We start from the raw sequence: 16330 nt of genomic DNA, 5'->3' as shown, positions 1-16330 counted from the left end.
CATAAAGGGCTCGTGATGATTCTGAGTTATTGTCTGACAGCTCGACGATTCGTTCTTGGCACCGATTCTCTGGAGTTGCTCTCACGCGCCAGCGATCAGGACGTCTAGACGCCGCGCAGTTCGCAGTAGCGCCACCGGGGGGCGTCAGGCCGCGTGAATGTAAACATAGTGACGCCAGAGTTTTGCAGTGGTGGGGAAGGTATACGTCACAGGCATAATGGCGGAGGCTGGTTGAGAAGGAGAATTACTCCGTGAAGCGGCACTGAAACCAACTTCATCGCCAGCTGACGAGGCGACCGCTGGTCCGAAAAATGGCTAGCAATTTCAGCCAGGAGAGAAAAATCGACAAGGAGAGCAGCAAAGCCGGCGGCCTAACCTTGGAGGATGGCGATAGCAAGAAACAATTGTTGTCAGCCTCTAGCACGGCCACATCCAAGCAAAATGGCGATCAAGCTGGATGTGAAGACGAGCAAATGTCTGAACAAGATGCTCCTGAGCGACGGAAGGCAGGGCTGTTGGACCTAAAAAACTGCGGCGGTTCGCCCTCGACACTACCGCGGTCCACTGAGGAGCTGCCAAGGAGGAATTTTCAGATTCCGAGGAAAATCAAGGAGCGGAAAGGTTGTGTGTCCCTTTGCTACCACCACTACTATGTTACTGCCATTCCCGAAATGCACGGTTTCTGTTTCTCAGCCTGCAAGTTCGCTAAAAGCTCGCTGCTTACCGCTTCGGGTCAAATTAATAAGGCTGTATTGATAAGTAAACAGGGGATCTATATAACGCAAGGTTTGCACTATTGTTTTTAAACGAATCTTTAGCTATCGCACTGCTCAGAGCTGCAGGAAATAAAGTCGTGCGCTCTAGTGCAACTCGAACAGCACGTGAGGATCCGGTTCGTTTCACGGGAGTCGTTTAACGCGAACCTCGAAGACACGCTGCATTTTCGTCCCACGGTTGTAAACCTCACGGAGGCCGGTGTCATTGCTTTGCTAGCTGGCGCCACACTCCTCCTCCCACACCATACAGTGCTGCCACCCCAAATGACACACTTATTCCCTCCTCATCAATGGCAGCAGTGTGATTCAGTTGACCACTGCATTTCTCCCGACGGTTAGAAACACCTGTCAGTCCTGTTCAACCAGCCTTGTTAGGACGCACACCGCCATTCTTTCCCGTGTTACTTCCTTCTAGCGCAGAAGACATAAAGAAATGAAATATTCTAGGCAGAAGAATGCTGCTTGAATGAAATCGAAAGTGTGCTAAAGCGGGAGGTGTTAGTAGTAGTTATGCATTACAACTTTCACTTTGGCATTTGCTGGCGTTAGTGCAAGTTTGTTTGTACTCTATATTATGTTTTATCGAGTAAGACACTAAATTGTTTTCTAAACAGGACTTTAAACTCCAATTTATATCGTTTTTAAAATGTTTCTATTAGTCAGTCGACGAAGCCAATTTGTTTGGCTCTCATTAATTGAGCGATTAATGCAAGTTCCAAAATATTGAGATGGTCCTCACTGCAGAACACAAGATCCAGGGGGTGTGGTTGGATCTAGATCCAACTCCCACCTTACATATACCTAAACCTACCCGTCTCCACCCCCTAGATGTGGATCCAACCACGCCCCCTGGATCTTTGTTCTGTAGTGAGGGGCTACTGAAAATATTCTATGTATTTGCTAATTGATTATGAACATTTTCTGATTTAATTTGTTTTATCTAATTTTTAGTAATTATTGTGAAATGTTATTTTTCATTTCGGCTGTTTTGTGTGTCATTTGGCAGGGTTATTTTGTGTAAATTTCAACAGCACCGTCAGGTATTGAAAAACCCATTTAATGCACTGAACTGCGAGATGTATCGCATTTTGCAAAGTGTCTGTCAGGTTATGTATGACTCAATTATGCATTTGAATTCAAATAAAACAACACCAATTTTTTCCCTTATGCACTTGACAGTTTCTTGTTTGAATGCATTGATGTCTATTTAACTCTGTCCTTCGTGTGTGTTGTCCTTCAGGTCTCCTTCAACACTTGTCTCCAGATTCCAGAGAGTTTGAGGAAGTTGTGAAGCTTCTGTCCACGTGCTACCTGGACGCCACCTCCCGTGGGACTTTCACCTACACCAAAGCGTCTCTCATTCACAACGAGCTCCTGGAGAAAGAGGTTAATTGGTTGATGAACAGCATTTTTGATTGTTTACCTGTAAAAGACTAGATGTAAAATGTCCTCGGGCCACTTGAGGGCTGTTTTCAGTGAATCAAATAAGGATATGGTATGATTTATGTCTTTTTCATAGTTCATCGAGAAGAAAAGGGAACTGAAGCAGAATGGCAGGACAGAGGCAGAACTCGCAGAATCCTATGCTTTTCTGCTGCCTGAGAGGAATAAGGTGAGGCTGTGTTAGTTTTGCTTCAAGTGACACAATGTCTGATCAGTAAGTGTTTATAATCTTAGAGGCATAATTCATTCAAAAAATTGTCGTTATTTATTCACCCTCATGTTGTTCCAATCCTGTATCAGTTGAACACAAAAGAAGATATTTTGAAGAATGTGGGTAACCAAACAGTTGCTGGTAGCCATTGGCTTCCATAGTATTTTTTCCACTCTTTGGAAGTGACTGGCGACCAGCAACTGTTCCATACCAACATTCTTCAGAATATTTTCTTTTGTGTTCAACCGAAGAATAAAATTCATAAAGTTTTGAAACATGATGGTGAGTAAATGATGACAAAATATTCATTTTTGTGAATTATCACTTTTATATTGACACTTTTCTGAGTCATTATAAAAAGCTTGTAATGTATTTACTACATAACCGCCATAGTAATTACACTTTTAGTGGTACTTTTGAGTCAAATATAGCCGTGCAAGCATTGTTCTGATTTAAACTGATTATATTATCATCTTTTAGACTGTGGCTCCCTTTCTGAAATGTAAATTTAAGTTTAGATTTAACAGCTAGATGATGCAATGTGTCGTCGTCTTGTCTAATTATTTATCAGGACATACAGTGTAACATGTAAATGTGAGATTAATAATTCTGTAAACCAGTGATTTGAAAAGGTTTTAAATGGCATCTTTTAGTGATAGTCTTGGTCAGAAGCACGGCTTTATTCAAAGTAATATCTGCTCGTCTTTACCAGGTTCACTGGATCTGCGAAAAGGGTCTTTCAGTGGGACATTCGCGGATCAACAATCTGGGAAGCCCTGTCAAAGGTGAGTGCTTCTGAAGAGTCTGTTTATATCTGTTTGGCTGTAATCATTTGCCTGGGAGGGGAGTCCTGGGAGAACTCTGTTCACTTGATCTTGTGGTTTGGAGGAGTTGAATTGGTCAGGGCCAAAAAGACCGCTGCTCCACAATTTCTTGTGATCGCTAGACCAAATAAATGTTATTGACCATAACTCGCTAAAGACATTCATTTTTGCGTGGATAAACATTTTGTAAAGTAACATCTGTTTTTTATTTTAGTCACCCCTATTACTACTTTCTATTTTCAGAGCATGTTTAAGGTTTTGGAAGTAACATAATGTTCATTTTGTTCTTGGCTGAGTGATCAGCAAATTTCTGATTCATGGTTATCTTTGTATGGTTTAGTGAAGCAGCTGCTGTGTGTTTTCACAAAACTAGCATCTTGTGAATGTGATTAGGGTTGCTTTAACTGGTGAAATTAAATGGTTTCTGCAAATATTTAATCTTAGTGAACATAGCATGCTCTGTGCAGAGACTCTGCATTCCGAATGGATTGCTAACAAATTTTTTGGGATTGCCCCAAGGCTTTTTGTGGCTCTTAGGAATGTTGCCCCAAGTAACTCTCATATCCTTGCTTTTTTTTAGGGGTTTACCTTTCAAAATACTCAGATTTGTTACAAATGAATCCATTTGAAGTGGGTGCTGCTGGAGACATCATAATATTTAAAATCATGAAGGTAAGTTATTGACAGAGTCTAACATTTACACATCAAATTCGACTTTGAGGTAGCGCTTTATATTTAAAACGCATAAATTCACAATGGTTTCAAAAACAGTAGTGACCTTTTGTCTTATCCTGCAGGGTAAAGTGAAGACAATATTTGACAACATGCCTAAAAACAATCTTGAGCCAGCCCTTAAATATGACAGCCATGTTTTCAAAAATGCCAGCAAAGTGACGTCATTATTGTCCTATAGGGCCTTTGAGCACACTCAGGTAAGTGTTTCATTTATTTTTTCAGTGTTTTGTTTTGTATTATTTGTTCAGATAGATGACCTGTTATTTCCCTCTGTTTTTATTCCAGCAATACTTATATGAATTTGCATTTGAGGAGCTAAGGTCAAGGCCCAGGCATGTGTTGCCATATGCGGTTGTGTCTTTTCAGTACAAAGGCAAAGAGTCAGCCACGGCCACACACAGGTATGAACAAGATCACTGATGACGTGCATAGAAAGTATATTACAATCTGTTGTGGTTTTATTTAAATTTTGAACGGTTTGTTTCCTCTTTTATTAGATTAAACAGCACGTTATATGAAGGGCAAAGAGGTATGACTTGTTTTTCTCTTCATAGCAGTCTAAAAAAAGGATCAGATTGGTATTTTATTCAACTTATTATGTTATTACTTCATTTGTTGCTTTAGTTCGGCGACGATATACGGTTTGGAGTGGCTCGCTGGTGAATAAGGGAGAAGAGGTCTATCAAGTTTACATGCGGTCTTCAAGTCTCCCTCACCTTCCACTTAAACTGTGAGTCTCCTTTCTTTTACTAATAAAGTTTAACCAAAAATTTGTGCATTGTTTAAAAAAAATAAAAATATTATTTTTCAGCCCAGACAAGCTTGACATTAATACGGCAATGCATCTTGATCAAGTAAAGAGAAAGATCCCGCCCATTCTGCTGTCATGGGAAGCGTACAGTGGATCACGAGAGGGTAGGATGAGTACCGGTGATGCTTTTCAGCACAACATTTGATGAATCGGTATTGACATAATGTGTTGTGGTATTTTTTTCAGCATTTAAGTGTGGGATGTACTGCAGCCTGTATGAGGTCATGGGGAGGAGTAAACAGGAAAACAGTCTGTCGGGACTGTTGCACCGGCTTGAGAGAGAAAGAATGGTGAGCTCATTCACAGCCTACTTTACACTTTATTGAATTAATGTCCGCAGCTTTACTCTAGCTAGGCGTCACTCCCAACCCTCTCCCCTGTATACAATGTCTTAAGTCTGTTGATAGAATCTGTGTCACTGATCTGATATGCAGAATTTAAACTGCCTGTGTTTTATTATAGTCATGCTATAATTAAACTCTTCACTCTAGGTTTTGGTGAAGCCATTGATAGACAAAGGATTTCTCTTCCTCCTTTCGTCTTCTCAGTTGCACACTATCCCTGGTAGGTTTATGCACAGCTTTTAACTACATATGTGACACTGACAGTGTGATTCTTGCATTGAATAACAGAGGCAGTCTGTTTTTTGTTTCTTTAAAGAGCGACGAGGAAGAAATGACAGGGTTTTGCAGGCGCTTTTTGTATTTCAAGAGCAAAGAATCACCTCGAAGTTGAGTAAGTGTCTCTTTTATGTTTATTTATTAAGTTTCTTTGTATTTACTCTTCACTGATTTATTTTCACTGATTTCTTCTTTTGTTTTTTTAAGTTTTGAAGAACTCTGGAGTAGATGAGGACCCTCTTGTTCCATTAGAGCCTAAAGACCCAATCAGCCATCAGCTAGATAATTTTCTACCCGCCCTTCATCATGGCCTCTACAAGCTGCGTGCCAATCCACCCAAAGAGCTCGCGGCGGGACTGAAACATCAGGTGCTGGACTACCTCAACCAGAAAGAGCAAGGTGTCATACGGCCTTTCCACATGGTAGAGTACCGGCAAAATTTGGATGACCGGACTAACCAACACCAGGCACCTCGTCCTAAGAATATGGATGTGGCACTGAACTCTTACATATATGGTCCGGGACAGTTCCAGCTGCCTGTGGAAGCGCTGCAGCAGGGTCTGATGGACAGCCAACAGGGGGCATCGTCTCCCCCAGCAGGCGCAGAAGAGTACAGTCCTGTCTCAGACTGGGGAGGGTCGGATAGACAGGCACCGGGTAGCAGCACGATTGGGGTTTCTCAGTCTAACGGCGGCGCTCAGAGGGCACAGGGAGAGTATGACAAAGAAAAGATGGAGAAATTGCTAAAGCTGATACAGTTACATAAGCGGACTTTGGGCAAGGAGGAGGGGAGCGGGCCCGAAAGAGAAGAGGACTGGAACGCTGCTGGCTTGAAGAGAAAGCTGGAGAGGGAAGGTCCTGGGAGCGTGAGCAAGTACCTTAGGACGGGTCTGCTGAATGGAGAGCCAGGAAGAGGTGAGTCTGCGCCGAACTAATGTTGAGGAAGGTACAACATGATTCCTGTAGGTGAAATTTGGAAAGGACTGGAAGAGTTAGGGAAATTTTTTAAAATTCAGAAAATATAGTCTAATTAGGCTTTGCTTTAAAATGTTGTTTTGAATTCAATTCATACTTTTTTTTTAATGTTTTTTTTAATTATATTATTTAAAAAAATTATTTTATTTCATAAAGATGTTATGTAGGATAACAATCCTTATTTTCAAATGTTTATTTTATTTATTTGTTTGACGTTTTTTTTTTCAAAAGCATAGTCTAAATTTTAAGAAAAAACATTTTATATAACAAGTGATTATGAACGAAAAAGCATAATACAGCTTTAGAAAAGTTGTAGTTGTTTCTAGACCTGCATATGAATCTGCATATGAATACTTTCTATTATTTAGTGCTGTAAGTAAAGGTGAAAAGCATAAGTTCCTGTACTAATATTCAGAAGCTAATGTGAAGTGTTCATTTGTCCCTAATGAGAGAATATGTGCTGTATCTACTCGCACAATAGAGTGTGACTGCAGTTGCTTAGAGACATGAGATCCTTGTTGACATGTTTTCCCTTTCTCTTAGTGGTGATGGACAGCATGGGGCTGTGTGACACTGACCTGCGGGACCGCATGACTCAGAGTCCCACCCTCCGGGACACACATGCCTTGCTTAAACTCTTCCTCAGCACGCTCAACAGGATGGCCCTAAACTCTGACACTGCCAGCAGCCAGCCTGCGATGCTCCCCAAAAGCGCAGAGAGACATGACCCTAGTGACTCAGCCGTCCCCAGTGATCTTGACCTGCGTGCCAGGCGTGCTGATGAGGAGCAGGTTAACCAGGATTACTTGGAGGTGTGGACTGTTCCTCGTGAAATATCTAATGCTACACTCAATTGTTGTTTTTGCTAACCTGTAGTATGTGTGTTTAGGAGCAGATGGCCTGCAGCAGGAGCAGTATGGATGTGTACAGTCCCCCGTCCAGTCTGGAGCAGCAACCCTCCCGTCAAGCAGAAGCCTCACATCAGAGCCACCATCTCTGGGGAACGTCCACCAGAGGTCCGTCCTCACCTGCATGCTTGCAACGCAGACTTTTCTTTTTGATTATTATTATTAGCTTTAAAAAATAACAGACTTCTTGTTAATATACACTACTGTCCAAAAGATTGGTGTGGTAAAATTTTTACAATGTTTCTGAAAGATGTTTATTATGCTCTGCAAGGCTGCATTTATTAAATCAAAAACACAGTAAAACAGTAACATTGTGAAATATTTTTGATTAAAAATGACCTTTTTCTAGTATTTGTTTTAAAATGTAATTCATTCCTGTAATAGCAAAATATTTCATTCAGAAATCATTCTAATACACTGTTTTGCTACTCAAGAAGAATTTATTATTATTATCAATGTTAAACAGTTGTCCTGCTTAATATTTTTGTAGAAACATCAAACTTTTTGATGAATAGAAAGTATTTATTTTAAACAGAAATCTTTTGTAACATTATAAATGTCTTTACCATCACTTTTGATCAATTTAATACTTTGTTGCTGAATAAAAGTATGAATTTCTTTTGAAATAACCCAAACTTCTAAACAGTGGTGTATAACATTTAATGTAATGTACTTACGTACGTTTAAAAGTTTGTTTTAAATATGCAATTTACAGTACGCTTGTACAGTACAGTACTTACATGTATCATTTTAGATATTTAATTGACCAAACTAATATACATATTCTGTTATTAGCTTTAGAGAGTGTTGGTGAACCTTGCTTGAGTGGAGGGGAGAAGCAGGTACACCCTACAAGGAAAGTAGTAGACACTATCCTCGACAGTGAGTTCCAGAACCTCTGCACGGGGATGCAGAAACTGATGGAGGCCCAACATATAATTTACAACCCTCAACCTCCTTTGCCGCGATGTGAGGATAAGGCTAAATGGTCAAGCTCTGCATTCTCACCTTTTGTATCCAAATATGTCTCATCGATGCCTGTGCAGAGCTACGTTAACACACTCTGTGAAAAGATTAACTGTTTGATCCGGGCATCTGAACAACCTGTGGCTGTTGTGTCACCACCTGCTGTTGCCCCAGTGCCGGCCCCCTTGCCACCTGCTCCGCCCCCTTCTGCCATGGTGGCTCCTGCCCAACCCACGCTGCCCTCACCTCCTGCTCATCCTCACACTAAAACATCATCTCCAGTGCCTAAGTCTCAGGCTTTGCCGAGCAAGCCGCAAGCTACCCTTAAACCTCCTCCTTCGGGCAAGCATCGCCTTGGCACTGTCAAAGAGGTCCACCTGTTTTTAGCAGAAAAATCAGTTGACCCAGTTGACCCCAAGACTACAGATGTTGTGGAAAGTCCTATGTGCTCTCCATCAGCTGGAAGTGCCAGTCAACCTCCAGTTGCTTCAGTCCCAGAGATTCCCTCAGAGTCTACTCATGCAGGAACCTCAAGCATTGTGGGAGGCAGCGTTATTGGGCAAATCAAGCCTGATGTTTTGTGCACGCTGATGGAGATCATGCAGAAAAATGCAGTAAAGTTTTACATTCAAAGAGGAGATGAGGAGAGCGAACTCTGCACTGAGATCAAGGTCTGAAAGTATAAAGTTTCAGAATATTCAGTGTGACCCGATACATTTAACCAACCTTTGAAACACCTTATCTTTAAAATCATTTGTTTGGTTTTACAGGAGTATTTACGAAGCCTTGGCAATATTGATTGCAACCCTCAGAATTACCTGGAGAGTAAAAGTCAGCAGAAGTTCATGATCATTATTCAGAATGAGGATATAGCCGCTCATGTACATAAGGTACTTAATCATTTTTTATTTTTTTTTACTAGTTAATTAGTTGCACAAAGCAAACTGAGAAGCATCTGTTTTAAGGCATTGTTCCCTCTATTCTCCATTTAGATTCCAGCACTGGTGTCTCTGAAGAAATTGCCCACAGTTTACTTTGCTGGAGTGGACAGCCTGGATGATGTGAAAAATCGTACTTACAATGAGCTTTTCGTGTCTGGAGGACTCATTGTGTCGGATGAGTTCATTCTCAACCCTGACAATATAACACTAGGTGAGAGCTAAAAGTAGATTGTAGAGGGGTTTACAAACTCTTCAGGCACCAGCTTGTTGAAAAGATTGCCCTCTTCGAGTGTGAACGTGTATTATTGTATTGTTTCCTTTTAAAGTCAGCATGAATTGGAAATTCTCTCTAGTTTCTAAATGCATCTTAATGATTTTGAGAATGATTCATCTATGCATGTATGCAAAAAAAAACTGATAAAAACGAAACACAGTAGCTTGATCTTCCGATGAGATTACAGACCTCTCTGTAAAAGTATATCTGCTTTAAACCACCCCTTTCTTGCAATTCTATTCTTGCATTCAGAACTGCCTTTATTCGATCAACTGATGTCCAGAACCAACTCCATCCTACATTTTGTTCAAATGTATTTTTTTAGATTCAAATTATTACAATATGCAAGAAAAGATTGAGACTTTACACATTGACATTTATGTTTACAGAGAAGCTACAGGCATTTCTCAAGTTCCTGGAGGAACAGGGCTCACCTTGGAAGTGGAAGGTGCACTGTAAGACTCAGAAGAAGCTTAAAGAGCTCAGCAGGTTAGAGACAAATAGATTAATGTGTTTTGCCAATCCTGACAGACTCCCAGTCTCCAATATCTCACACATCCTCCCTTTCACAGGTTAAACACTGAGGCCCTGCATCTGTTGAACCTGCTGACGACCTACCAGAAGAAACACCTGGTGGAGTTTCTGCCTTATCATGAGTGTGACACTCCATCTAGGCAGGCTCCTGATTTGGACTGTCTGGTGAAGCTGCAAGCTCAGCACACACAGCTTCGTCACCTCATTTTCCTCACAGGTACGTGGATCAGGCCTAGTTTAAATTCTGGTGGATATGAATGTTGGTATGTGGAGTTGTCTGTTAAGTTGAAGTTTCTTGGTGCTGTGTTCGTAAACAGAGAAGCCTGATGAAAGATTCTCCCAGTTCTCTGGTAGTGGAGTCATCATTGCAGGTATGAATGACATCATGAACAACTTCCAGAGTTTGATCAGTGTCCCAGAAGAAGTAGCAGTTGCTGCCCTACCTGATCCAGGTAAAAATACAGTCCTTTACTTTTCCTGACAAAATTGTGAAAGAAAATCTAGATTTAAATTTTGACACTATCTTCTCTTTGACTGCTCAGTGGAGCCTGATGCGGTTCGAGATGAGGAGGACATGTCTATAGACTCTGAAAATGACATGGACATTATCACAGAGACGTCCATTCAGACTGAAAATGACCTTCAGGAACCACAGGCACCTCAGCCCCCTCCACCCCAGACCGATGGATTTCGTCCTCCCCTCCCTGACCAACCCTGTGTGGACCCCATTAGCGATCCACTTGTACCACCAAACCCCTCCGCCTACCCTACCCAGGGCTCTTTCACCACTGATTATGCAGCTCTGAAGTCTGCCATTGCTCAATATAAAGCTGCCAGTCAGGAGAGCACATCTAGGCCTGATGTAGAGGACACTCTGGCCAATTTTGGTGTGAACCCCCACCAGAGCTACCTGTGTCCTAGCTCAGCACAGTGGAGCCCTTACTCTGGTTCTCCCGCATACCATATGTCCTCGACATATTCGTCTCCAGTTAGCGTGGCCTCCAGGGGATCAGAGTACAGCCAAACTGCTGCTCCTCCTGGGACCCAACCTCCAACAAACACTTCCATCATACCTGTTGCTCAACCACTCACCGTTCCCCTTTCCCTCCCTCAGCCCCCAGTTAGCTCAGTGGAGGTGCCTTCTATTCCAGAATCGGCCACCTCCCTTCTGCCGCCTGGACTGTCCCTACCCGTTCCTGACAGCATGGGAGTGCCTGGGGCGGCAGCAGCAAGCACTGCTAATCAGTTAGGACTCGCTGGCTCTCAAACTGCTAAGAAAGGTGTAGAGTCTGGTTCCTCATCCACTGCTTCTTCCTCGTCCTCTCTTCACACCACTTTTCCTTCCTACCCAGATACTACTCTTTTTCCAGCCCTCACTCCAATTCCCCCTGTTCCACCGCTTTTTGCCTGGGGTCCTACACCAGGAGCCCAGCAGAGTTACACAGTGGGACAGAGTGGGGCAGGATTCTGCGCTCTACCTTCCACTCAAACTGAGGCCGCAAGGCCTGCTGATGGATCATGGGTGGGAGCCACTGAGAGTGAAACCGCTCATGGACAAGAGGAAGAAGGTGCCCCTACTTCAGGAACTTCTAAAGTGGTCCAGCAGGAGGCCGGTGGAGAGAAAGGAGGTGCACTGGGTAGTTCAACCTCAGTCAGCCAAGGCAGCAGAACTCCAGTGAACTCTTCCTCTGAAAGTCAGGGCGGCAGTCAAGCACCTCCCACCAGGGGCGGCACTGCCAGCAGAGGACTCTTACCCATCCCTGGATCTGCAATGGGAGCCTTGTGCCGAGGCGGACACAACAATAGCATGTACAATCCCAGAGGGGGACATCCTGATATGATGCGTGGTGGTTTCAGGGGTCGAGGAGTACCGTCACATCCCATGAGATCTAGACCGGGTCGGGGTCACATGAGAGGAGGCCCATCCTGTAACTGGGGTTATCCCCCTGGGAGGGGAGGGGGTGGTCGGTCAGACTACTATTCAGACTACACCTATAACTAAATGCCATAGGGATGCCCTATAGACTACTGGCATTAGGAATGTACATATTTAACATTTAAGAGCACATCAAATCAAAATATCATCATCTGAAATAAAAAAAATATATAAATTTGAAATCTGGTTTTGTATGAGATTGTTGACTCAGACATTGGCCAGATTTTCACTGTTTTCAGTAATGCTCTTCCTAAACGAGATGTTTGAAAAACCTTGTTCATACCACTATATTTATATTGCCAAGAAATGTAATTGCCTTTCAATGTTTCATTTTTGTCAATACTTTTCGTTAGGATTTTCAACAAAAAAATGGTTTGTGAACAAGGAGTAAAATGCAGACAATATTTTTTTAAAGAGAAAAAGTGAGTCATTCTTCATTTTAGCTGTTTTTTTTGTTTTTGTTTTACATTCTTGGTTGTACAGATGTTCTATTAAAACAAGGTTGTATCAAACATTGTGATATTGTGTTCAGTATTAACTCGCAGTTGAGAATGTGTGATCTCTTTGTATATGTAGATAGTTATTTATGATGCTATATAAAAATGGTTACAGGTTTTCTTTTCCAATGAGGTTAATCAATGCCAAAGTTGTTTATATATGTGCACTGGCAACATTCGACCTAATGGTTTTACAGCTGGCCAGTAGAGGGCATCATTTCCTAATTGATACTGCTGGCCTGATGCTGATGCAGTTTTCTAAAGGGGGTTATGTTTCTTGTCAAAAAAAGAACGAATTAATGTGTTTAAATATATAATGAAGATTATGCATCTTGATTTCAAAACTGACTCTGAATTTGCCCTTTGTACGTGACACATGAATATGGTTAGCTGAAGTTTTGTAGAAAATACCTCAGGGCATTTCACAAATGTTACTATTTACCAGATAAACAGCTATGTCTCTGAAAACAATGCGTAATATTTTGTTCATAACACTTTTTTTTAGTGCAATTTCTATATTTCAACCCAAGTGAACAACAGATGTGATTGGGATGAGAGTTGCCTGTTGTTTGGTTCCAGCGTATGGGAGTTTCTGCGTGCTTTTCTCTGTTGATAGAAAATCTGGCGTTTTATTCCAGAATTGGCTGTTGAAAGTGCAATGTTAAAAGTATTTTAAAATGATCAGGCATCTTTCACTGTCTGTTTAAACAACTGTTTTGCATGGTTTGCAAATGTGTATTATGCCGTTTTGCACAATTCTCAATTCTTTGGCTCACCAGTTTACATTCTAAAAGCACGTATTACCACCTGAGTTCAGTATAGGTTTGAAAGAAAGATAAATCCAAAACACACCAGCAGCATAAGGGGGAAAAAAAAAAGATTAACGGATTAAGGAAAGGCTGAAAAATTGCTGGAGTGCGTAGTTTTACCCCAAAGTGAAATCTGCTAAATGTGACCTTAAGTCATCTCAGCTCTCATTTGAAATAGTCATCTCTCAAAACAACACTAGTATTACAAACACAGCACAAATGCAAGGCTAGCTGTAACAAGGCAGTCAATGTTATATAACTGTAGTGAAGTTAATGTTATAAATGGTGCTTTTCTAGGAGACTTGATGTTTACCACATCAAATATAAGTTTGTTGACTAGATCAGTCCGTTTGGCAAGTCTGATTAATTGGTCAGTTTTTTTAAATGTTTTGATGTTTAAGGATGTACAGGTTTGGATAAACCTAGAGGATGAGATCTAATGAGAAATGATTGTGCATAATCACATAGGTGTGATTTTTTTTTTAAATATATTTTATAGAGTTGATCTGGTACCATTGCATTTGGCAGGACTGCACAACAGATAAACAGCCAGAGGACACGTGTCAACGTATTACTAATGTGAAAGTGGGTTGCCGCAGATAAATCTGATCACATCTGGAAATGGGCTGCATGGATTAACTCTGTACCTTTGCCAGGGTGCTCTTTCATTTTCATATTTTGCTTTTAGTTTGCATACTGTGCATGGTGTGGGAGGGAAAATTCTGGCAGGGGTGTTAATCCTCTCCCATAGCACATCCCGGTAATGAAAGAGCAATTTGCTTAATGCAAAGTGCAGAAATGAATAATATCACACATAAACAGACATCACTACGTTACCTTTGCTTTTTCTTCTTCATTTATCATGTCTCTCCTTTTTGGAGTTATTCGCGTTTCGCAGCTGCTTATGAGCTAGAACATTTATTTTTGCATACCATCATGGTTCCGCACCAAACTTTACCACCATGTTTTCTTGACAAAGGGTTAGCTGTATCTCGTGGTAATGACGCAATTGAAGAGATTAAACCTTATGCTTCAATGGATCCAGAAAGCCTTCTGTTGTCCTCTTAATGTCCGCTTATAGTATCAAATCAACAGCACCTAGATGTTTTTGACTACCTTCAAACGGTGGGGGTTTATCTTTCTGGAAAACCCAGCTGATCGATGTGCCTCACACACTATAGAATCAAAGGCAGCTCTGATTCAACTTTTGTTCTGCGCAAATAAAACTACATTAGAGACACCTTAAATGTTGCTGTTGTCAAGACAATCAGCGTCTTTTGTTGAGATTTACAGAGCAAACTTGTGCTTCTTTCAAGCCAAATTCAATACAGTTGGGTCTCAAAAATGATACATTCACTGCTCTGGATTTTCAACGCATTACTAGCAGTGCAGTCCCACGCATTCAGCGTAAACAAATGGATAACTTCATACTGTGAGACAGGAGACACCCTCTAAATCTGAGGATCAAAATAGTTTATTAGGGAATTATGACAGATTAATTTGTGATGCTTGTCCCTATGGTTCAAACAGGCTTAAGCAATTCTGCAGGATTTTGAAGTCAAAAATTTGCTACTCGGAGTCATTTCTTTCTCTAATTATGGTGAGGTTTTCTGTGTCCCATTCAATTGTAGGCTGTTCAACAACAAATGCAGCTTTCAGATGGCCGTTTTTCCCTGTTATGAGTGGCTCAATGAACATTACATGCCTGTCAGACTGAGTCTTGCTCTTGAGTCGATCAGTTGAAGGAGCTGCAAAGATAGAGGCTAGAGTGCAGCGGTCTTCCCCAACGGTTGAGATGGCCGGAGAGGAAGGAGGAGGTTTGCAGCAACTACAACAACATGGGGTTAAATACAGATACATCAATATGACGACAAGGGTCACCACACATCCCAGAAGAGTGGTGTAGCCTGTGTTGAACGGCTTATCCATGGCGTGTTGGGCTACCACTGTTAAATTCACTTCTCGTGATTCATTGAACATCCTCGTATTACCCACAGCGGTGCATTGGTAGACCCCCGAATCTATGGACTGGGCAGCTAGAATATCCAAGCTACCGTCTTGATTGAGATGTAGAGATCCGTTCTGGATCAGCTGAGAGATGTTTTCTCGATGAGGAATGATCCATCTGTAAGACAGGTCTTCTCCGTTTAGTGTCCCAGTGCAGTCCAGTCTCACTTGTTCACCCTCGTAAACAACTTTATCAGCCTTCGGAGATATCAGGGATATCATCTTCCCAATCGTACAGTTCTCAAAGAAGTGTGAAGAGCGCAGAAAATTAATTGAGATTTGAGGCTCTCCGTACAACAGACACTTGTAGTCATCCTTGTAGTCTTTCACACTTGGATATCCCTTCTGCTCCCAGTGCCAAAACATGCGGTACATAGAGCAATCGCACTCCAGACTGTTGTTGTGCAGGAACAGGCCTTTTTGCACTGCAGCGGGCAACACCGCAATGTCATCCATAGGCAAACGAAACAGGCGGTTTGAGGAGAGGTCCAGTGTCACCAGGTTGGGGTGGCTGTGCTTACGAATCGAGAAGAACGGGAAATCTGTGATATGGTTGAGGCTGAAATAAACCTTCCTGAGACTGCGGAGCCCCATTAAGGTGTTGCTCTCTACGCGGGTAAGACGATTGTTGTACAGCAACAGCACCTCCAAGGCTGGCAAGTCCTGGAAGTGATGCTTCCCTATCACCTGCAATTTGTTGGAAGAGAGGTCCAGGTATCGAAGACTGCTGATGTTATGGAGAGCTCCCGGGCTGAGCAAGGAGATGCGGTTATGGGACATATGCAAAGTGTGCAGCCTTGGGAGCCCGTAGAAGCTGCCAGCTGCCAGCCATGTTAGTCTGTTATGACTGAGGTCCAGGACAGAAGTTGTGAATGGAAGCGGGTTGGGGAATCTATCCAGACCCAAGGAGCCACAGTTCAGTATGTCAGATATACACAGGCAGACTTGAGGACAAATAGCCCCTGAGAGCCGAACCAAGAGCGAGATCAAAACCACACAAGATGTACAAGTCATTCTTTTGGTTGCACATAAAAAGGATTACACCAGGAATAGCGCCAGCACA

The 16330-nt window shown here is 42.1% G+C and overlaps 2 protein-coding genes across 3 annotated transcripts; one reads left to right on the top strand and one right to left on the bottom strand.

Annotated features, from left to right (window-relative positions):
- Positions 1-189: 189 nt before the first annotated feature.
- On the top strand, positions 190-12471 carry LOC306860607 (protein TASOR-like). 2 transcript variants are annotated; one of them, XM_079402385.1, is made up of 23 exons: positions 190-621; positions 2017-2162; positions 2296-2388; positions 3143-3215; positions 3835-3926; positions 4052-4186; positions 4275-4390; positions 4487-4518; positions 4614-4719; positions 4801-4904; positions 4987-5090; positions 5292-5364; positions 5461-5535; positions 5628-6335; positions 6939-7207; positions 7285-7411; positions 8099-8940; positions 9040-9159; positions 9262-9421; positions 9874-9973; positions 10057-10235; positions 10336-10470; positions 10561-12471. In XM_079402385.1, the coding sequence occupies exons 1-23, from the start codon at positions 312-314 to the stop codon at positions 12018-12020; spliced, it is 5559 nt and encodes a 1852-aa protein (XP_079258511.1). In that variant the 5' UTR covers positions 190-311; the 3' UTR covers positions 12021-12471. The 2 variants fall into 2 exon arrangements, with proteins under 2 accessions (XP_079258511.1, XP_079258510.1); XM_079402384.1 differs by having other exon boundaries at positions 7285-7415; positions 8058-8940.
- Positions 12472-14829: 2358 nt separating this feature from the next.
- LOC306860609 (amphoterin-induced protein 3-like) lies at positions 14830-16281 on the bottom strand (the record flags this gene model as incomplete). Its single annotated transcript, XM_079402387.1, has 1 exon — positions 14830-16281. One exon carries the CDS (start codon positions 16279-16281, stop codon positions 14830-14832), a length of 1452 nt encoding a protein of 483 aa, XP_079258513.1.
- Between the last annotated feature and the right edge of the window lie 49 nt (positions 16282-16330).

This window comes from Barbus barbus (genome assembly GCF_936440315.1).
Source record: "Barbus barbus genome assembly, chromosome: 41".
Classification (NCBI taxonomy): Eukaryota; Metazoa; Chordata; class Actinopteri; order Cypriniformes; family Cyprinidae; genus Barbus; species Barbus barbus.
The sequence above is the reverse complement of the archived record's forward strand: the minus strand, read 5'-3'. Positions and strand labels throughout refer to the sequence as shown.